This window comes from Coenobita brevimanus, chromosome 74, assembly GCF_032717465.1.
Source record: "Coenobita brevimanus isolate Jiangsu-jjx chromosome 74, ASM3271746v2, whole genome shotgun sequence".
Taxonomy (NCBI): Eukaryota; Metazoa; Arthropoda; class Malacostraca; order Decapoda; family Coenobitidae; genus Coenobita; species Coenobita brevimanus.
The window spans coordinates 10,762,650-10,785,149 of record NC_137027.1 but is presented as its reverse complement, the minus strand read 5'-3'; the positions used below and the strand labels follow the sequence as shown (position 1 = coordinate 10,785,149).

Genomic DNA, 22,500 nt, shown 5'->3' with positions numbered 1-22,500 from the left:
AGAGAGAGAGAGAGAGAGAGAGAGAGAGAGAGAGAGAGAGAGAGAGAGAGAGAGAGAGAGAATGTAAAACTAAATGTATAAGGAAATATATATAAAAATAAAAAAAATATCAGGGTGAAGGAATATGCCAAATTTCTGGTGACTATTCTAGAACTACAAATCTCAACCGCCAGAGCTAAAATTACTGATGTCAACCCCCCAGCTGCGGGTGACGTCTTTTTATGTTTTTTCTTGGTGGTACTAGACGATTTTATTCTACTTAGCATAACCGTGTGGTATTTATGGGATTTATTTATATCTAACCCCTCAAGTGTCCAATATCAACCCAACGCTGAATAAAATCGTCAGGAAATAGTAAAAATAATATGAAAAAGTCACCCCCCGTGCTTAAAGCGTTAATGAAAGAAAATGGCTCCCTTCAGATTTTAACCAATTTGGGGGTAAAACAAGAGATAGTTTTTTTTTCTTTTTTTTTTGCTCATAATACTGCTCAGGGACGAATGGCTGGTCATTCGCGCCCTAAATGCCTGGCCTAATTAGCCTAGCCATGGACACCTACGTTCCTGATAAGGCAAGGGTGATGATGATGAATGGGACATTTCCTTACCCTTTTTCTCATCCTCTCTCTCTCTCTCTCTCTCTCTCACACCGTAAGAGTTTAAATTTTTTTCTCGCTTCTCTCCCTCTCTCTCTCTCTCTCTCTCATTACGCCTCCGACTTTATAATTTAACCAGCAGTCTCTTAATTATCCCTCATTACCGCCTCATCCACGTCATTACGCCCACCTTCCCTAATCACTAGGTAAACGGATCTTCTCATTTTTACCTTCCATACTTTTCTTTTTTTTTTTATCAATGATGGCGCTAATGGCCTCTCTCAGGAAATTCCCCTGCCTTATTTTCGCTGAAGCACTAATTAGGGGTCATTTAGCACGGCCGTCAAGAGAAATTCATAATCACTAAACGTGGGCTAAATAGCAAACGTAAACATATCAGTAACCACAATAACTCTAAAAAAAGAAAAAAAAGTAAAATTTTGAGGTATAAAAGGATATATATAAAACAAACCTATATGCATAAGAAATTGAGGACACCATGCAGAAATAAAAATAAAAAAAAATGGTAAACACGAAATTGCAGAAAACCGAAAATAATCAATGGGTGTTAAAACCTATGGAAAAAAACAGCAAGAAATATGAGCTAATGAGATATGAAGTAGAAATTTGAGTCAAAATATATGTCAAAATTGTAATGAAAATGAGTACGAGGTGAAACTGAAATGAAAGTAGCAATGTACGGTTACTAAAAAAAAATTACTGAATCAAAAAATAAAACTCGATAAAGAGAATATCCAGAACATATCCCAGTAAATAAAATCTGGAAAATCAATAAAAACAGAGTTATGCCAATAACTGAGAAATATACATTTGAGATAAACAGAAAACAGACAAATAAAAAAAATGTGATAACTACAAAAATCTCCTGAACATTATTAAAAAAAAAGAAAAAAAGGAAAAATCATTGAGATAAAATATGAAACTCTATAAATCTTTAAAAAATTGCTTAGAAATAATAAAAACTTCTCCCCCCAAAAAAAACTTCTATTACTTTACTGTCTTTACTTACTTTACTCGCTTTAATTTTCTTGCTTTACTTACCTTACTTGCTTTGTTTTTCTTTCTTTCCTGGCTAGTTGTGTTGTTCAAAAAGGTAATCTGTAAAATGTGAAGGGAATTTTCTTGGATTATATTTATCGTCTTGGTTGTTCTTTGTCTCCCCTCTCTCTCTCTCTCTCTCTCTCTCTCTCTCTCTCTCTCTCTCTCTCTCTCTCACTCTTTCCTTTTCCTTACCAGTACCCTTTTTTCCTTTTCCTCCTATCAACTTCTCATCCTCTCTCTCTCTCTCTCTCTCTCTCCAGATTATTCAAGATCAACATAATACCGGTAATTAGAAACGTTTCCCTCCCAGTACCAGTGCCTAGTAATGTCACCCTCGTACCACACGGGAATTTCACCCTTCATGGCCTGGTAACTAGGAACGTGGTACCCTAGTAGAGCCTAGTATTGCCACACCAGTAGAATAGGTTACTAGGAAATATGTTACCCTCCTAGAACCGTACCTAGTAATTTGACATCCTAGTAAAACCGGTAACTAGTAATGTGGCATCCTAGCAGAGCCTGTAACTGGGAATGTCAGCCTAGTAGAACCGGGTACTAGGAATATATTTTGCTAGTAGAGGTGGTAACTAGGAATATATCTACCTTGCAAGAAAATATCACCCTAGTAGAAGCGGGAACTAGGAATGTGTCACCCTAGTACAACAGGGAAGTAGACAGAACGTGGAACCGTGACTTCCTAGTATATCCTGTAGAATCTTAGCCTCCTAGTTGTGTCAGTCCCTCTAGTAGAACCAAGGGGGGTGTCCTAGTTGCGGTGGGGTACTAGTCAAGCACTTCTAGTAAGGCTGTGACAGAGTAGAACCGAGAATCTACTAGTTGCGGTAGTTAGAGCAGAATCTTGACCTTCTAGAATCATCTCCTAGTAGTATCGGACCCTCCTAGTACTGAACCTTCCTAGTACCATGTAGAAAACGGGGACATACTAGCTAAGGGGACGTATTAATCTTGATCTAGTAACACCCTGGACTCCTAGCAGTACTGGAACCCCTCCTAGTAGTTCCTTGGCTAGTATTCTCTTGAGGAAGGTCCCTAACACCTTTTCCTAATCGATTCAGTTTGGTTATTACACCGTACTGTCCTCTTCTGTGTTACATAAATCCTTCCAACATCGCCATACTCTGCATAAATAACGCACAAAACGATATTAAGCGGCCACGATAAAAAAATAAATCGCTAAGGAAGAGGTGTTAGGGAGCTTCCTTTGCCGACAAGCCTACTAGCCCTTGACTTCCTAGTAGAATCAAGGACTTCACAAGAGAATCAATGAGAATCCTGAGATGCTAGTAGTAGAATCTTGACCTCCTAGTAGAATCGGTAGAATCTTGAACTCCTCCTAGAATCAGTAGAATCTTGAACTCCTAGTAGAATCAGTAGAATCTTGAACTCCTCCTAGAATCAGTAGAATCTTGAACTCCTCCTAGAATCAGTAGAATCTTGAACTCCTCCTAGAATCAGTAGAATCTTGAACTCCTAGTAGAATCAGTAGAATCTTGAACTCCTCCTAGAATCAGTAGAATCTTGAACTCCTCCTAGAATCAGTAGAATCTTGAACTCCTCCTAGAATCAGTAGAATCTTGAACTCCTCCCAGAATCAGTAGAATCTTGAACTCCTCCTAGAATCAGTAGAATCTTGAACTCCTCCTAGAATCAGTAGAATCTTGAACTCCCAGTAGAATCAGTAGAATCTTGAACTCCTCACAGAATCAGTAGAATCTTGAACTCCTCCTAGAATCAGTAGAATCTTGAACTCCTCCAAGAATCAGTAGAATCTTGAACTCCTTCTAGAATTAATAGAATCTTGAACTCCTCCTAGAATCAGCAGAATCTTGACTTCCTAGTATAATATTGATCTAGTTAGAATCAGGAGAATCAATGTGGGCTAGTGTATCTTGCCTTCCTAGCAAAATTACTAGAATCTTGACCTCACACTAATTCCTTGATCCCTTGGTAGAATCACTAGAATCTCGACCTCCTAGCAGAACTGGGGATCTTCCTAGCTTACCTTCCTAGTTCGCCTTCCTAGTTTATCTTCCTAGTAGTGATGGGGCTTGTGGTATAGCCTTGATTTACTAGGATCGTCTTGACCTCCTAGTAAGATTAGTAGAATTTTGACTTCCTAGTAGAATCAGGCTCTCCTAGCAGTACTGGTGTCCCTCTGTAGTAGAACCCGGGCCCTTCTAGTAGAATCATTGACCCTCCTAGTAGTACCATGCAAGATCCTAGTAGTACCAAGGGCCCTCTTAGTACTACGATGGACCTTCCTAAAAGACCTGGGGGCCCTTCTAGTTCCCCTCCTAGTAGAACCGGGGGCCTCCTAGTACCACGGAACCCCCAAGTAGAACCGGGACCATCCTAGTAAATCCTGGGCGTTCCTAGCAGTGCCAGGTCCCCTTCACTAGTACCACGAACCCTCCTAGCAGAACCATGGATACTAGTAGAAGCGGGGGCCCACCAGTTTCCCTTCCTAGTAGAACCGGGGGGCCCCTCCTAGTATGGCCTCCTAGTTGCGGTGGGACATGTAATAGCACCAGTAGGCGAGGTTGAAGATGAGGAAGGCGATGGGGAAGAGGTACCGTGATACTTCGTCGATGCGGCAGGCCAGAAGGCGGTAGGAGCGTGCCTCGGCTTGAGAGATGGAGAACTCGGCCGCGGGGGAGGCTTGGGAGGTCTGTGTGTGAGAGGGAGGGAAGAGAGAGAGGCGCGTTATTAATTCCCGTGACGAGAGAGAGAGAGAGAGAGAGAGAGGAAGAGAAAGTTTTAATAATTTTTCATGATAAACGAGTCAAATTTGGACTAGCGTAAAAAAAAAAAAAAAGTCCTTATTAACTCACTAAATTTTTGTGGCCATGAAAGATACAAGGAAAATAAAAAATCACACATATCACTCCACCTTAATATTTTCTGAGGAATAATAACGCAACCTTACACACTACTTTAGCTCAGTAAAGTTTTTGTTGACATGAAAAATAAAAGTTCAAATAAGTAAAAATATTGAAAAAAAAAAGCATTATTACCCACTACTTCAATTCAATAAAGTCTTTGTGGATATAAGAGTAAAATTTAGGAGTCTTACCTCAAATAAAATTCAATAAAGTTTTTTTAATACGATACCTGGTCTCCCAAGCTCCCTCCCACACTCGATACTCCTCCTCCTACTCGCCCATTGTGCTGGAAATGAGAGTGGGAAATGAGTGGGAGAGGCCAAATGGAGTGGGGGTGAGTGGGGATGAATTGGAGTGAGAGGTGAGTGGATATGAGTTGAAGTGAGGGTGAGTGGAAATGAGTTGAAGTAAGGGATGAGTGGAAATGAGTCAGAGAGGAAGGTGAGTGGAGATGAGCTGCAGTGGGGTGTGCGTGGAGATGAGTTGGAGTGGAGAGTGAGTGGAGATGGGGTAGAATGGGGTGAGTGGAGATGAGAGGGAGTGGGGTGTGGACGGAAATGAGCCGGAGTGGGGATGAGTGGAGATGAACTGGAGTGAGGGTGAGTGGAAATGAGTTAGAGAGGAAGGTGAGTGGAAATGAGTTAGAAAGGAAAGTGAGTGGAGATAAGCTGGAGTGGAGGTGAGTGGAAATGAGCTGGAGGGGAGGAGGGAGGGAGATGAGCGGAGATGAGTGTCCATATCAAAGAGGAAATGCTGAAGTTGGCTATGCTTGTGTACCAGTCCGCATACATCACTGTGTTATACTGACATGGTGTGGACATAGGCTAGCATATTAAAGAGGACATACCAACCGTGTCCACTTCAAATATCACAAAAAAAGAGAGAAAAAAAGAAAGAAAGGGTCAGCCAGAGTAAAAAGTGAGAAAAAGAAAGATAGATCACAAAATATAAACTACACACATGAGAATTAAAGAGAAATAAATGAGATATAAATTTTAATGCACATAATATTTGCTACACATGCCTGATTTAATAGCTTCAGCATGAGTGTCCTTTCTGAAGATTATTTAAGCCGTTGGGCGTTAACCATAATAATAATAATAATAATAATAATAATAATAAAGTAAGAGTAATAATAATAATAATAATAATAATAATAATAATAATAATAATAATACGATGATAAAGATACTACTACCACTACTACTACTCCAACATTACCACCACAAACAACCACCACTACTACTACTACTGCTACTACTACTAAGGGTGTCCCCGTAGTGAAGGGGTAAAGGACAGGTAATTCCGGTGCCACAAATCCACCTCTATAAAATCAGGTCAAGCATTTTACGTCACTCACCTGACCTTCGCCTAATCGTAAACTGGCTTCCGTAAAATTAATGATTCTGAACGCATAATCTAAAACATATAGTCGTGTGTGTGTGTGTGTGTGTGTGTGTGTGTGTGTGTGTGTGTGTGTGTGTGTGTGTGTGTGTGTGTGTGTGTGTGTGTGTGTGTGTGTGTGTGTGTGTGTGTGTGTGTGTGTGTGTGTGTGTGTGTGTGTGTGTGTGTGTGTGTGTGTGTGTGTGTGTGTGTGTGTGTGTGTGTGTGTGTGTGTGTGTGTGTGTGTGTGTGTGTGTGAGATACAGGACACATGGAGTCAGTGAGTGGAGCAGGTGGGGACGGTGGAGCGTGGGCGTGAGTGGAGCATGGAAGGATGGAGAAAGTGGAATGACTAACCAATATTCTGTGTCTTTTGCTTCTACATCCACCATATCTCTCCATTACATAAAAAATTTCTGTCTTCGGATATTTCAATGTTAACTTCTACCGTACATTTTTTTTTCTCCTCTCCATTCACGGACCAATTTAATTAAGAAGCGTATTGGAAATATTTATATACCTGGGAACGCCAAGGAGAAGGTAAAGCTCCAATTTCTGACCAATAAATAAATGACGAGGAAAAAGAGTTTGGAAAAAATCTGATCTTTCTACCATAGTGTTGATTTTGTTATTTAAGGTTCAGTGCTACTTAAACATGTCCAGTCCTCACAGATGCTTATATAATTGATCGTCCAAAGTTACAGACTACCGTACACCTCATTTGACTAGGTTTTAATCACTCGATCTTACATTTTTTCTCCCTAACACTTTTTCCTAGGTGACTTACTTTGTTTATTTCACTTTTCTGGCCGGAATCGGTAAGGAGGTGTTACGGAGATACGGGCCCACGTCTCTCTCAGTGTTGGAATATGAACTAGCAGACGACAGTGAGATATGTTGAAATATTATACGAACTTCTGTACTCGATTGCACTTTTTCCTCTCTGCCCTCAGCATCACCAAGGCACACGGTTCTGATGGAGGCCTTTCCTGATTTTGTCTCTCCTTAAATTCTGTGCCTCTATCCTGACACCCAGCAAAGGCAAATTCTTTCGTCTTGCTCACATTGCATCTTTCTTTCCCCCTGGAATATAACTTTCATCCAGGGTTTTCCGAAGAAGTTGCACCCCTCCCAACCCTTTAACTACTGCCCAACTGTTTTAATCTCTTTTATTTCGTAAGTCTTCGAGCCCATCGCGAAGAAGAAGTTTCCGAAGCACCTTTTCTCTCACAACTTTTTCCTATCCACCAATATGTGTTTCTCCAGTGATGTTCCAAGGGTATTCTTTTATTCTTTCCAGACGCTTGGGGTAGTATTCTCGTCGGTTGAGATAGCCCCTTAACACCTTTCCCCATGCGATTTATTTCGTTTATTACACCTTATTGTCCTAACTTGTGATCTGTCATTTATATCTGACTGAGGCAAAGTAACACCCCTCTACATGCCTCATAAACTCAATTCGTCACTCTTATACTCGTCACAAACTTCCACATGTCAATATCCTTGTTTTTAATAGCAAACAACTCACTCTTTCATCATCATCATCTTCATTTGTTCACCATCTCCATTACGTTGTGTCTCCTTTCCCATGATCCTTCATGCGGGGATCTCATTATTTACCTCCCATGATCAGCTTCTCAGAGGTCGGATGTGCTAAACCGACCCCACGTCCTCCCCAACCCTTCACAGTTGTTGAATCCGAACGAGGGTTTTTATTCTCCCATGTGTGAAGTACGGCTCTCATGTGTGGAGGGTTCGCCACGTATTTTTTTTTTTTTACCAATCACTCTGATGACGTATTCTTTCCATTTTTTACATCTTTAATTTTATTCAGCTTAGGAGGGTATTTATTTATTTATTTATTTATTTATTTACTTACTTATTTTTACTGGAGGAATGAGATATAAACGTCATAAATCTGGTTAGTACGAGAAATTTCCTTTAAGTTGCATAAAACCTTCTTATTAAGCATATATAAAAGACACCATCATACTGAACGAGTTAAATACGACCGAATCAAAGTCTTTTCATCTCAACAACTCCTCGTCTCTAATTCCCTTCCGTCTCTTTCTCTTCGCTGTAATGTTGCATCATACTCCAGGCAACTTTCACAACATATTAAGCTACACTAATGACCTTCGCCAGCTTGGACTCTCCCTTAAGGCGGGCACGAAACACACATCTGTCTCTACTCTAATTTCTTCTCCTCAGTCCTAATGCAAGTGTTAAGCAGTACTGTGTTTTTCATAATTAGACATAAGTGGTTAATTCTGATATAGTATTTCTCAGTTTGTCTCTATGCTTCCCTACAACCCTTCAGATTTTGTGTGTGTGTGTGTGTGTGTGTGTGTGTGTGTGTGTGTGTGTGTGTGTGTGTGTGTGTGTGTGTGTGTGTGTGTGTGTGTGTGTGTGTTTCCTCGGATATTTCGAAATCAATGGATCTTGATTCTGGCTCTCATTTATGGCAATTTCAAGAAGGGATTATTCAAGAAGGTGTCCAGACTTCGATTTCCTATTTTCTGGAAAAAAAAAAAAAAAAAAAAATTCGGGTGAGCAGCGCGTGAGGGAGTGGAGAAAGTGGAGTGAATGGAGCATGTGAGGATGGAGAGGTGGAATGGAGTGGTGGGGGAGTGGAGGGAGACCAGGAGAGCAAGTGGTGAATGCGAAGTGTGGATGATAATAATAGTGACTAAATGACAAGTGTGAGAAATGACAACGGATAAAAGTGTGTATGTGTGAATGTAAGTATTGTAGTGACCGGCTTACACACACACACACACACACACACACACACACACACACACACACATGACCTTTGTTGAAATAGTCTGTACCGATCTTTACTAACCTAACTCTTTACTAATCTTTCTCAAAACCCACCATGTCAAAAAATAAAAAAAATAAATAAAAACACTAGTACCATCAGACAAACCCTGAATGAGACAGCCTTAGCATGTACCCATATGGTTGGTGGGTATTGGTGCCGAAACAGTGACAGATGAAACAGTGTGGCACGTCCAAGAACCAGTGGGTCTCAGCGAACTGGTTGTCTAGTCAATGCCCAGAAGACAGGAAGAAGTGAGAGTAAAAAAAGTGAGAAGTAGAATGAATGGGGTACGTCCAGATGAGGGAAGATCGAAGGAGAGATGATCGAAGGAAAGAAGATCAAGAGATGATCGAAGGAAAGAAGATCAAGAGATGATCGAAGGAAAGAAGATCGAAGGTAAGAAGACTGAAGGAGAGATGATCGAAGGAGAGATGATCGAAGGAGAGATGATCGAAGGAAAGAAGATCGAAGGAGAGATCAAAGGAGAGATGATCGAAGGAGAGATCAAAGGAGAGATGATCGAGGGAGAGATGATCTAAGGAGAGAAGATCGAAGGAGAGATCAGAGGAGAGATGATCGAAGGAGAGAAGATCGAAGGAGAAAATCTAATGAAAGAAGTGAGCGTTTAAGGACCGCTTGGAGGTGAAGATGAGAGATTCTGGACTGTCTTGAGGTGGAGGAAGGAAGAAAGGAAGAATGAACTCAAGGAAGCATAAGAGAGGCGTAGTAAATATAGAGTAGGGTGCTCGAGGTGAAGGGGAACGCAACCTACGCTTACCTAGGTTCGTAAATTAACGCGCCGTGACACTGAATACATATGTCCTGCGTAGGTATGTATAAAAATTCATGTATGTGTGTGTGTGTGTGTGTGTGTGTGTGTGTGTGTGTGTGTGTGTGTGTGTGTGAGAGAGAGAGAGAGAGAGAGAGAGAGAGAGAGAGAGTGTTGTCTCTCTGTCTTTCTGTTCATTCATTTTTCTTTTCCTGTCTTCCTTCCTCTGTACCTGGTTGTTTGTCTATCTATTTGTTTGTGTCTACATGTGTGTCTGTCTATCCATCTGTTTACGCATCATCCTGTTTGTCTGAGTGTCTGTACTATCTCTCTCTCTCTCTCTCTCTCTCTCTCTCTCTCTCTCTCTCTCTCTCCATTTCAGCTTCGTCAACCATGAAAGCAGAAACTAAAGGTGCGTGATGAGAAAAAAAGAAAAAGAAAAAGGAAAAAATCTGTATCGCCTCTCGCTCGTCTCTGAAGCGTGAGAGAAAAAAAGAAAATGAGAGAGAGTGAGAGAGTGAGAAAGGGAAGGATCGATGGGCCAAAATAAACTGGAACGAGAGTGAAAGAATAGAAAAATTATTGTTCGGGTGACTGGAAAAGGAAGACAGAATGGAATGGAAAGGAAGGAGGGGAGGGGAGAGGAGGAGAGGGAAGGGAAGGAAGAGAAAGAGAGGGAAGGAATGGAAGAGAAACGATGATGATGATGATGATGATGATGACGATGATGAGGAGAGAAGGGATGGGAAAGGAAGGGAAGGAAAGGGGAATGAGGTAAGGGGAGGGGAGAGCAAGGAAAGGAAAGGGGTAGATATGAGGGGAGAAGGGAAGGGAAGAAATCTGGAAGAAACTGAATGGAAAGAAGGTATGAGAAAGGTATATGGAGAGGAGAGCAGAGAAATGAAATGAAGAAAAAGTGAAAGAAAAAAAAGAGAGGAAGTAAAAACAAGATGATGGTCAACAAACAGGGGAGACGGAGCTTAAGACAAGATGAAAGACAGCCAATAAAGGGGAGAGAAGGGAATTAAAGAAAGTGAGCCAATAAAGAGAGAGGGAGAGAGAGTAAATGGAAAGAGGAACGTGAGGACATGCCAATAAAGAACAGGGATAAGAGAAAATGCACAGATATTGCCTGTGATCAAACATAAAAAAAAATACACAAAATTATATCCCTCAACACCTACAGCAAACAGGAAGAACAGCAGCAACAACATTAACGATAATAAAAAAAATAAGAACACTACTACTACTACTACTACTACTACTACTGCTACTGCTACTGCTACTACTACTACAACTACTACTCCTCACCGGCATAAGCTCCATCCAACTATCCGAGGTGGTTTTGGTCCTGCAGGGGTTGTGGGTGGGGATGCTGACCCTCTTTCGCCAGTAGTAGTTAACGACCGTGAACTCCAATAGGGCGGCGAAGATGAAGGCCGTACACACTCCCATCCATATGTCCAGGGCCTGTCGGGGTGATGGAGGGGTGAGAAGGGATGATGGAGGGTGGTGGAGGGGTGAGACGGGTGATGGAAGGGTGAGAAGAGTGACAAGGGTGGTGGAAGCTGGTGGAGGGATGGTGAAGGGTCAGAGGGGTGATGGGGGGTGAAGGAGGGGTGAGGAAGGTAGCGGGTGAGAGGGGTGGCGGAGGGGTGTGGAGGGGTATCAAGAAGGGGTGTATATAAGGGGATAGTGAGTGACGAGGAGTGACGAGAAATGTGAAAAATACACAATAAGAGGCGATGAGAGGTGATGAAGGAAATGTAGAGAAGTGACGGAGGGGTGATGGAGGGGATGAAGGTATGGGAAAAGTGTGGAGGGGTGCAGAGGGGTGACTGAGAGAGGTGTAGAGAAGGGGATGTAGACTGATGGAAGTATGTGACACGAAATAGGGAAAGGACGTGGAAAGATGTGGAATACAATAAGGCATAATAAGAGGTGAGGGAGCGTGTGTAGGGGTGCTGGAAGAAGAGGATGGTGTGGAAGGAGGTGAAAAGGAATGAAAATGAGGAGAGAAAAATGAGTGAAGAGAGAAAAATGAGTGAGTAGCGTGAGAGAAAAATGAGTGAGGCGAGATAAATGAGTAAAGAGAGAAAAAGGAGTGATGAAAGACGTGGCGCAGTGACTAGAGGTCTGCTGGAGAATAATAGGGAGGAAAAAGTGGGGGGAAGGAAGGAAGGATTGGAAAAGATAGAGTATGGGAAGGAAGAGGGGGTGTGGAGGGGCGTGGAGGAATGTGGAAGGGTGTGGAAAGGTGTGGAGGGGTGTGGAGATGTGTAAGGAGGTGACAGGTAGGTAATGCTGGGTTGTGGAAGATTGACAGAGGGGTGAAACTATTGAGCATTGGGGAAGGGTGATAGATGAGTAGGAATGAATGATATTATTTACCCATGTAGTAATTTATTTATTCATTTTAGGGCTGGAAGGTGTACTAGGGTGTGGAGGGGTGGTGAAAAGGTACAAAGAGGTGAGAAAATGAAGAGAGGGGGGAGCTGGATTTCACGATTACTCTCATATACATAAAGTCGTCTAAAAATGCCTTTATAAATTTCAGAAGTACCTCCATGGAAAGAAAAATTAAAATGAAAAATATCAAGGAATTTTGTCATAAGTTTCTGGCCATTTATACTGACGGTTCTGTTTTTTTATCGCAATTATAACGGAGAAGGTAAAGAGATATTTATATTAAGTGTTATGTTAATTTTGATATTGCTTATTACGTTGTTTAATTTCAAGAGTATATTGCGTTACTCTCTCTCTCTCTCTCTCTCTCTCTCTCTCTTGGTACCTCTAAAACTTCTGAGGATGAGAGACTTGGCTGAATATATAATAAATGAAAAATATAAATGAGAGAGAGAGAGAGAGAGAGAGAGAGAGAGAGAGAGAGAGAGAGAGAGAGAGAGAGAGAGAGAGAGAGAGAGAGAGAGAGAGAGAGAGAGATGAACGTTCTTAAACTAACCTTTATGTAGGATACTTGTGGAATCTTCAACTGGGTTTCTGAAAAAAAAAAATTGGAGAAAATATTAAGAAGAAATATGACTAAATTAAATGTATAATTCTATTGATTTAGGTCTGTCTATCTATCTGCCTATCCCTCCATTATTTTATCTATCTGTCAAATGTCTTTCTGTCTGTCCAATCATCCATCCATCCATTTACCCATATCTATCTATCTATCTGTCTGTTTATCTATCTCTCCATCCATCCATTATCCATTCACCATCTATTTTACCCACCTATCTATCCATCCATCTATCTATTTACCCATCTATCTATTCATCCATCTACCTGTCATCTGTCCTTCCATCATATCCATCCCTCTGTCTGTCTATCTACCCAGCTATCTATCTATCTCTTTATCTACCTCTCAATCGATTGTCCATCCATCCATCTGTCTATCTATCTGTGTGTGTCTGCCTATCTGTCTGTCTGTCGATCAATTTATACATAATAAAAATATCCTGATTCATGAGCGCATCGATATGAATCCCTAAGAGACAGGCTGATGGGCTTTCAATCACGTAAAAGCCATCAGTGCGCGTCACCTACAAATAGAAATTCCGAGTAACAAAATTCTAGCCTCGGGACCCTATTCGAGACTGGATTTATTCTCATCTTACCCCGTTATTGCCGGGACAACTCTAGCATTCCATTCCAGTTCACGCCAGACGATTTTATTCAGCTGAGAGTGAGTCATAAAGGTCTGAACCCAAACAACCTTCCCCCACTTGTACATTAAAATCACCACAGCAAGCGATTGTTTGTGTGTGTGTGTGTGTGTGTGTGTGTGTGTGTGTGTGTGTGTGTGTGTGTGTGTGTGTGTGTGTGTGTGTTTCCTTGTGTGTGCCAGTTCATGTTCAAGAGTCCATGTATCCTTGGGTATGAGTGTGTGTGTGTGTGTGTGCGTGAATCCATGCAAGATGAGGTGTGTGTGTGTGTGTGTGTGAGAGAGAGAGAGAGAGAGAGAGAGAGAGAGAGAGAGAGAGAGAGATGAAAATACACCTCATTAACTTCTATACCAAGATAAATATTTCTTCCCCTCTTCATACCTGCATCACCCAAGAAAGGCCTCTCGTAGTGCAGGTGATACTGATAAAGATAACTCTCTCTCTCTCTCTCTCTCTCTCTCTCTCGCAGCTACCGTACGCAAACCACTTTCGTCCACCCCTAACACACTTACTCTCGGTGCATGCGTTGCCTTGGAGATGTAACAGGCCAAAACAACATTACAGTTTCGTAGTTAGTAGGGGATGAAAACAGGTTACCTGGTGATGGGACCTGGAGCTGCTGGGGGTTTGAAGAGAAGGGTTTTTCAAGTTTTTGGTCTGTCTGTTGTTTCTGTCTGTGTCTCCGATTCTGTGTCTTCCTCTGTCGCTCTTTGTCTGTCTCTTTTTCCCTAGTTGTTATATGTGGGTCTCTTTCTGTCTCTGTTTCTCTGTCTCCCTCTGTCTGTGTTTACCTGTGTCTGTCTGTGTAACTCTCACATTATCCATCCATGATTCCACTCATCAATTTATCAACCATTTATATGATTAGTGTCCATCCCGAACACCATCTAGGGTTCCCCCCTTCTCTCTCCCTCTCTCTCTCTCTCTCTCTCTCTCTCTCTCTCCGACCCGTGAAGGCTTTGATATTAAGAGCTTTAAGACCTATCCCATTTTTCTAGTGTTAAGAGAGAGGGTAGAGCTTTGGCTTTTTGTGTTAAGGCCTCTTTTCTTTAATGCCATCAGGCCATTTTCTCACTCTTAGGTCGCAGGGGACGCTAAGTACTTATCTCAAATTAATCTCTTTAGTACCATGATGCCTTACATAAACACACACACACACACACACACACACACACACACACACACACACACACACACACACACACACACACACACACACACACACACACACACACACACACACACACACACTCCTTACTCTACAAACAGCTCATCAGATCAGCCATGTCATATCCCTCCCCTGCACGGATTCCTGTCTAATACCCACTAACCCACTTTGCAAAATAAACGGAACAACACCTTACATCTGTCTACCCATCCATCCATCCATTCCATCTATCAAAACCACACATCAATCAACCAGTCTATCTATATATCTGTTTATCTATCTATCTACTTCCTTCTACCTTTACCTGTACTCACCTGAAGCCTGATTAGATACGGTCAAGAGCGTGGTGACCCCCAGACAGGTACGCGCCGGGACTGAGTCGGTGTCCATCCAGAAACCCATCCACGATATCACCACGATCAGGATACTGGGCAGGTAACTCTGGACCAGGTGAAAGCCGATATTACGCTCCAGGGTGATTAGGGCACGTAGACAGCTGTAGTTACCTGTGGACGGTGAAGGTAGTTAATTGGGTAGGGTAGGTAGGAGGATAGGGTGGTTGGTAGGAAGGGGGTAGAACTGCTAGAAGGATAGAGAAATGCCATGTTGATGTGAGGAGCCTTGGAATGGGTTCTGTCTGCCATTCTGTGTTTGTCTCTGTCTTTGTATGTATGTCTGTCTGTCTGTCTGTCTGCAGGGCGTGAAGTTGGTTAATATGAAAGGAAAATCTATTAAGCTGGGGTGCTGCCGATAAAAAATAGGATCGTGAGTTAAAATGTTATATAGTGAAGAATCTTGGAAGGGACTGATTTTGCATTCCAAGGTGATCAAGGTGCATAGGTAGCTGTAGTTACCTGTACGAACGGTGATTGGAAGAATCTTTTTATAAACTTTAAAGGAGGAAGGCGGGGGTGGATAAAACGAGAGGAAAAAAAAAATGGAGTAAGAATAACAGAGGTGGGAAGATGATATATACACCTGTTATTGGAAGAGGATTTTTATTAACTTTCAAAGAGGAAGGTGGGGGTGGATAAAACAAGAGAGAGAGAGAGAGAGAGAGAGAGAGAGAGAGAGAGAGAGAGAGAGAGAGAGAGAGAGAGAGAGAGAGAGAGAGAGAGAGAGAGAGAAGAAAGAAGTGTGTAGGAAGGTAATATGTACACCTGTTTTACCCTAGTTTGGCCTAAAATTGCCATCTCTCCATCTTGAATACTGAGATGCAGCAAGAGGTGAACACTAGACTATGATGCAAGTCACGAAGAAGTGCTGAGGAAAAGCTATAGAGCCACAGTACTCTATTGTCTTACTCTGCCACTGAGCTACGTAAAATAGGCTGCAATAGGACAAAAATTTGGCCCAGGTTAAGGTAAAAGGAGTATTGAAAGATGAGGATGGGGTAGTACAGGATGTTGAAGGTAGTTTTTAATGATCAAAGAAAAAATAGAAAGTGCCCTTTTTTTATAGGTAGTTTCTATCTCTCTCGCTATTTTTCTATCGAGAGAGAGAGAGAGAGAGAGAGAGAGAGAGAGAGAGAGAGAGAGAGAGAGAGAGAGAGAGAGAGAGAGAGCGTGTGATGACGGTGACACGAATTACAGCTACAAAGATCACGACCGTAATAAGACAGACTATAATATTTCTTTTTTACTTTTAACGCCTCTGACTGTGAACCTGAACTGTTACTGTCTCCTCGGATCAGTACTCCGCTCCCACGCACAGCAGATGGCGCCACACCCTCACACGTCACCCATTCAGCACTAATACCATCTGTCTGTACATTTATTTTTATCTTGTGTATCTCCCAGGGTCAGAAAAAAAACATTAATTTGTTGACTACGATGCGGATCTTACATGTCTTTGCAGATTGTGTTTATCTTCTTTATTACCAGCGGTCTGCCCTCCATCACTACTACCAATCACTACATCCACTATCATCATTACAAGAACTACTACCACCTCTGCTACCACCACAACTACCACCACCACCACCACCACCACTACTACTTTTACCACTGTCATAGGTAACATAATACTTATCACCTCCACCAATTTATACACTACCACCACATCCACCACCACCACCCCTACTGTCCCCCACCTCACCACTATTACCACCATCATCACCCTTACCATTACCCCCCCCCATCATCACCCCCACCCCTCCATGACTCACCATCCCCTCATTCCACTCTGCATGTCAAATTCACACCTCCATCACCTCAGCGCATGTCATTCACTAAAGCTAACACCTTAACGTTACTTTGCAATCTTCAACTGTGACCTTCCTCTCTCTCTCTCTCTCTCTCTCTCTCTCTCTCTCTCTCTCTCTCTCTCTCTCCACTGGGCCCCGAGGGAAGCAACAGGTAAAACAAATCACGTCCATAACACCCGATCCTTTTTTCATCGAACCAATTTCTACCTTTATCGTTTTCATTATCGGTACACACACACCTTTATAAACACACACACACACACACACACACACACACACAGCAAGCATACCTAATCCCGAAAAACCATAATCTGTCGTACTGAATTAGCAAAAAAAAAAAAAAGAACATTTGATTATACAGAAAAATTCCAGTGTTTTTTGTTACTGAAAGGTTTGTATCTGAATTAGACAATGCTTATCTATCAATTCACATTTATATCTATTGCATGACGCTGTGGCCTTGACCATAAAGTATCTGTTCCTACTCATTAACAACCTCTATTCCATGATATCCAAGACCTCTAAAGGATTATTACAGAGTAGAATATATATTTTTTTCCTTATAACCCTTCCTATTAATTTTCCACTACAATTTTTCCCTGTTTTGCATGATGATCCTTCTCACATTTTCCTGCCGAATTTGAGTGGAAGATTTGATGGAGATGGAGAGGTGCCCTTTTAACTCCGCTTCCCTTATTTTCAACTCAAAGAATTAAACATCATACGGAGGAAAGTGTTCTATATTCTGTGTCTTTCTTGAGTCTATAGAATTAAGAATTATACAGTCATAGTCTTCTCTGTAACACATAATATAGAATGGGTCGCTAGGTCTGTTGCTGTTTCCTTTCCTTTCTACTCCACCCTCCTTGAATAATTTTGCACCTTGTCCCTCCAACCTCTCTCTCTCTCTCTCTCTGCTACGGCATTCCACTCCCCCCCCCCCCCGTTTCCCTCTGGTTTATTAATGCTGTAGTGGAGCAGATAAAAGAGACCATCCCACCTATTACGTCCTCACATTCCCCTTCCATATTCCCTCCCCTACCCTCCTTTTTCCCACTCTTTCCCTCCTCACATCCCCTCCTCCCTCTTTCCCATTCTACCTTTTGTGTATTTACCTTCCCTCTCCCCTACCGTCCTTCCCCCCACTCTTTCCCTTCTCACAACCCCTCCTCCCTGTTTCTCATTCTACTTTTTGTGTATTTACCATTCCGCTCCCCTTTTCCCTCCTTCTCTTCCCCATCGTACCTCTCCCGTCCTTCCTCCTCTTTCCCCTCCCCTCCCCCCTTCATTTCACTCTTTCCCTCTTTACATCCCCTCTCCCTCTTCCCCATTCTACCTCCTCTGTCTTCCCCTTCCCCTTCCCTCTTCCCTCCCTCTCTTCCCCATCGCATCCATCCCGTCCTTTTCCCCCCTGTTCCCCCACGTCCCTGGGCTGTGGCTGTTGTTAGTGAGGAACCTGGCTCATCTAAAACGTGACCCCGGTGAACTACAAACTGAACCTACCCTTCTGTAGTTCACCCTCCTTCTTTTGGGATTAGGGACAGACCAGAGGGACGTCTGTATACCTGGGCAGTGGAGCCGCCTGGTTATAAAGGTGCAATCACGTGAAGGCGCCCTACTCCGCCCTAGACACATGGGGGGGGGGGAAATACGGGTTATGTGAATGATGCTGATTAACTTAGCGAGATGTCGAGGCGGTGTAAACGAACTGATGAACCCAGAATCCAACCCATTTAATTAGCGTTGATTAGTTTAGCGAGGGAGACACAGTACACGCGTCTCCCTATCTGCCTGGTGCTGGAGAGGGACGCCTTCGTGTGGTGGCATTGCTATGACGGTGCGACTCAAGTGCCTGGTTATACTAAGGTCCCTCTACTAGTTCCCTAAATGAAAAATACGTCATTGGATTGAAGGGCTTAAAATGGGTGCCGGTAGTATGTCCTTGCATGTGGCTCTATATTTTCGAAACTTCCTGTCGTCTCATACATTTGACATACAACCAACATTCTCTCTCTCTCTCTCTCTCTCTCTCTCTCTCTCTCTCTCTCTCATACACATAATCAACTAACTTCAACTTGTTCTTTTGGCTTTTATGTATCAATAGTAGGACCATTTTATCTCTTTTTGTTTCTCTACAAAGTCTAAACATAACAGGGATAAGTCTTAATGAACGACAATGTTTCAGACTTTTAATGCCGCCCTTTTCTGTTGGGCAGAATATTAGTCGATTTTCTCTCATAATTCTGGTATTATTTTGACTTCTAAGCATTTCGTAAATAGTTCTAGTTCGTTTCATGTAAAGTAATTGAGAATAATAGGCATCTTGACATTATTATTTTTCTTTCTTTTTATTTTTTTGCCTCTAAACCTTTTGTAAATCGTTTTCCTGGCTCGCTTAATGCAAAATAGTTGACCGATTAAAGGTGAAGGTAAGGACTGGTTTACCTGCAAATTGGACTCGTGGTTCAATTAGCGTACCTGAGGCGGTGCATGTGTGTGGCTACCTGACCACAATAACCTCTCCTCCCTGCCGTGTCAGTACCCCTGCCACCACAACTACACTACACACCCCTGCCACCCCCACTACTAATATTCCACCAGTGCCTGCCTCTTCCACCACTACCCAACAGTGCCACCACTACCTAACCGACCCTATCATCACTACCCACCCCTGCCATTAACACTACCCTTTCCTACCACTCCTACCACCATCCTGACACCACTCTGCCACCACTATCCAACCCCTGCCACCACCTTTACCTAATAATCTGGAAGCCTTTGTAGTTCATGTCAGATATCATCTCTGCCACCACCACTATCCCTGTCACTGCTCATTCATACCACCACCACTAGCCCCTGCCATCGCTCTGCCACCAACTCTGCCCACATTCCACCACCAACACCTGCCAACACCCTACCACCACCCCTGAAAATACCCTACCACCACCCATACCAACACTCTGCCACTAATCCCTGCCAACACTCTGCCACTACCCCTGCCAATACTATCACAAACCCTTGCCAACATCCTGCCATCACCCCTGCCAACAACCTGCCACCACCCCTGCCAATATTCTACCACCATCCCTACCAACAACCTACCGCCACCTCTGCCAACAGTGTCACCATCCCTACAACCACCCTACCACCACCTGTGCCCACACTCCACCACCAACACCCTACCACCAACCCCTGCCAACACTCAACCATCACCCCTTTCAACACCATTAGCCACCAACCCCTGCCCACATTCTACCACCAACACCTGCCAACTACCCTACCAACACTCTGCCACCACCCCTGCCAACACTACCCACCGATCTGGAAGTCTTCGTGGCATCTGTCTGTCTCGTTGTCTATGATGTTGAACTGAGGCATCTTGAGTCCTCGATAAATCTTGATGGGGTCACCGTGTTTCCAGGAGAGATTCAGCTCCTGGGTTGTCTTGGAAACTGGAAGAGACAAGAGATAAGGCGTGAGGAGTGAGAGACGGAATGAGGCAAGATATATATGGCAAGAAATTGGAGATAACACGTGAGATATAAAGGGATGAGGAATGAGAGATGGAATGAGACAGGAAAAATATAGTAAGATACTGAAGGTGACAGATAAGAGATAAGGAATGGGACGTAAGAGATAAAAATTGGCAACTCATAGGCAGGAGACGAGAGATAAGGCATGGGAAGTGAGAGACGGAATGAAGCACAGGTGTACACTGGAGATGACCACCTAACTTCCGGGTGTACACTGGAGATGTAAACCTAACTTCCGGGTGTACACTCTAACTTCCGGGTGTAAACTGGAGAAGTACAGCTAGCTTCCGGGTGTACATTGGAGATGTAAACCTAACTTCCGGGTGTACACTGGAGATGTACACCTAACTTCCGGGTGTACACTGGAGATGTACATCTAACTTCCGGGTGTACGCTGGAGATGTACACCTAATTTCCGGGTGTAAACTGGAGATGTACACGTAACTTCCTGTTGTACACTCGAGATGTACACCTATTTTCCGGATGTACTTACAGGAGCCAATCTCCATGGTGCACACCTGGACGTCGAGGGGGAAGCGGGAGAGCTCCATCATGCAGGCGAAGGTGAGCTTTAACCTGGAGGGAGATAAGGGCGAGATTAGTCAAGCTCTAAAAATATATGCCAAACTGAGCTTTATCATGGAGGGGCATAAGGGCGATATTAATGAAGATCTTAAAGTGTACGCCAAATTAAGCCTTATCCTCGGGGACATAGGGGCGAGATTAGTCAAGTTCTTAAAGTGCAGACCAAATTGAACTTCATGTTAGGGAACAATAAGGGCGAGATTATAGGTATTTTAAAGAGCAGGTGAGGAAGTAGAGATGAATTGTATTTTATTATGTAGGTGAAAATGAGCTTTAAATTAAGGGAGAATAAGGGCAATTTTAGAGCTTTCATCATTTATGTTAGGCAAATATGAACTTAGGCTGGGGGAAATAAGAGAGTAGTGCTATTTATATCATACAGGCAAAATTGAGCATTATCCACAGGAGAAATAAGGGCGATATTGATAAGGACTTTTTCTCTTCTACACACACACACACACACACACACTCTCTCTCTCTCTCTCTCTCCCAGTGCAAGGCAGTGTGAGCGAGGAATAACCAGGAAGCAAATGATAAGCCGGAATTTAATCAGTGTGTGTGTGTGTGTGTGTGTGTGTGTGTGTGTGTGTACGTGTGTGGACGGCCAGTCTGTGTAATTAAAGTTCTTGTACGATATATCACGAACACAGACAGACATAAACAAAAGTACACAGTTTTACAATTAAATATATACATACATACCTGGTACATACATACGGTAAAGAGCAGTAGCAAAGCTTATTCGTACACACACACACACACACACACACACACACACACACACACACACACACACACACACACACACACACACACACACACACAGAACCAAACACACACTGACACTGACAAAGATTTACCTCGCAATTGTCGAAGAGGAAGCACACACAGAGAGAGAGAGAGAGAGAGAGAGAGAGAGAGAGAGAGAGAGAGAGAGAGAGAGAGAGAGAGAGAGAGAGAAGTTAGAGAAAAACAGTAAGGTGATGAGAAGTACCACAACGACCATTACTACCACCATTACTACCACCATTACTACCACCATTACTACCAGAAAAACAGTAACTTCGATGATACTACCAGGACTGCCGTCGTTACCACCACCCCTACCACCAAAACAGCAATTACGGTGATGAGAACTACCACAACTACCACTACTACCACCATCACGACCACAACTTACAAAATAAATTCTCATACGTATTTTAGACCGGCCCCTTCCGTTCTAAAAGGGCCACGCCTATCAGCCTCCCAGTCGCCCCCACAAGTATCTCTCTCTCTCTCTCTCTCTCTCTCTCTCTCTCGGGACTAATCACTCTTCCGCCTACCGTGGTCTACCGCCATTTGGCTAATTTGATACCGTTGGGGGTGATTGAGAGTCGAGGTTGCTGAAATAATTCTCTCTCTCTCTCTCTCTCTCTCTCTCTCTCTCTCTCCCTCCCCACATGATTCGTGAAGATGCTAATATTCACAAGGAAAAAATGGGAAACACGAAATATCTCAAGGCTCTTTCGTATATTAGTGTGTATTTTCTTTTATGTTCTTCCCTGCCATTACACTACCCTGCCATCCCCTATCTCTCCCTATCATACTATTCCCTACCCTACCCTACCCTACCCTATCCTAACCCATCCTGCCTTACCACACCCTACGCTATCCTATTTGTATGTTATCCTACCAAACTCAACGCTACCTTACCCTACCTGCCCACAACACCCTACCCTCCCATACACTATCATATCCTACCCTACCCTAACTCTTCCCTACCCTACCCTATCCTGCCCTGACCTACCCTACCTTA

At 43.0% G+C, this 22,500-nt stretch overlaps 1 protein-coding gene across 1 annotated transcript in view; it reads right to left on the bottom strand.

The window, feature by feature from the left end:
- Nucleotides 1–4,178: 4,178 nt before the first annotated feature.
- The window catches only part of LOC145407764 (glycine receptor subunit alpha-2-like), a 291,099-nt gene continuing 272,777 nt past the window's right edge, over nucleotides 4,179–22,500 (bottom strand). The window contains exons 5-11 of the mRNA XM_080278635.1: nucleotides 20,611–20,693; nucleotides 19,902–20,036; nucleotides 14,693–14,884; nucleotides 12,502–12,539; nucleotides 10,844–11,009; nucleotides 4,790–4,806; nucleotides 4,179–4,346 (exon numbers count right to left, since the gene is read on the bottom strand). Coding sequence (XP_080134761.1) covers nucleotides 4,179–4,346; nucleotides 4,790–4,806; nucleotides 10,844–11,009; nucleotides 12,502–12,539; nucleotides 14,693–14,884; nucleotides 19,902–20,036; nucleotides 20,611–20,693 — 799 coding nt within the window. The remainder of the gene's footprint in view (nucleotides 4,347–4,789; nucleotides 4,807–10,843; nucleotides 11,010–12,501; nucleotides 12,540–14,692; nucleotides 14,885–19,901; nucleotides 20,037–20,610; nucleotides 20,694–22,500) is intronic.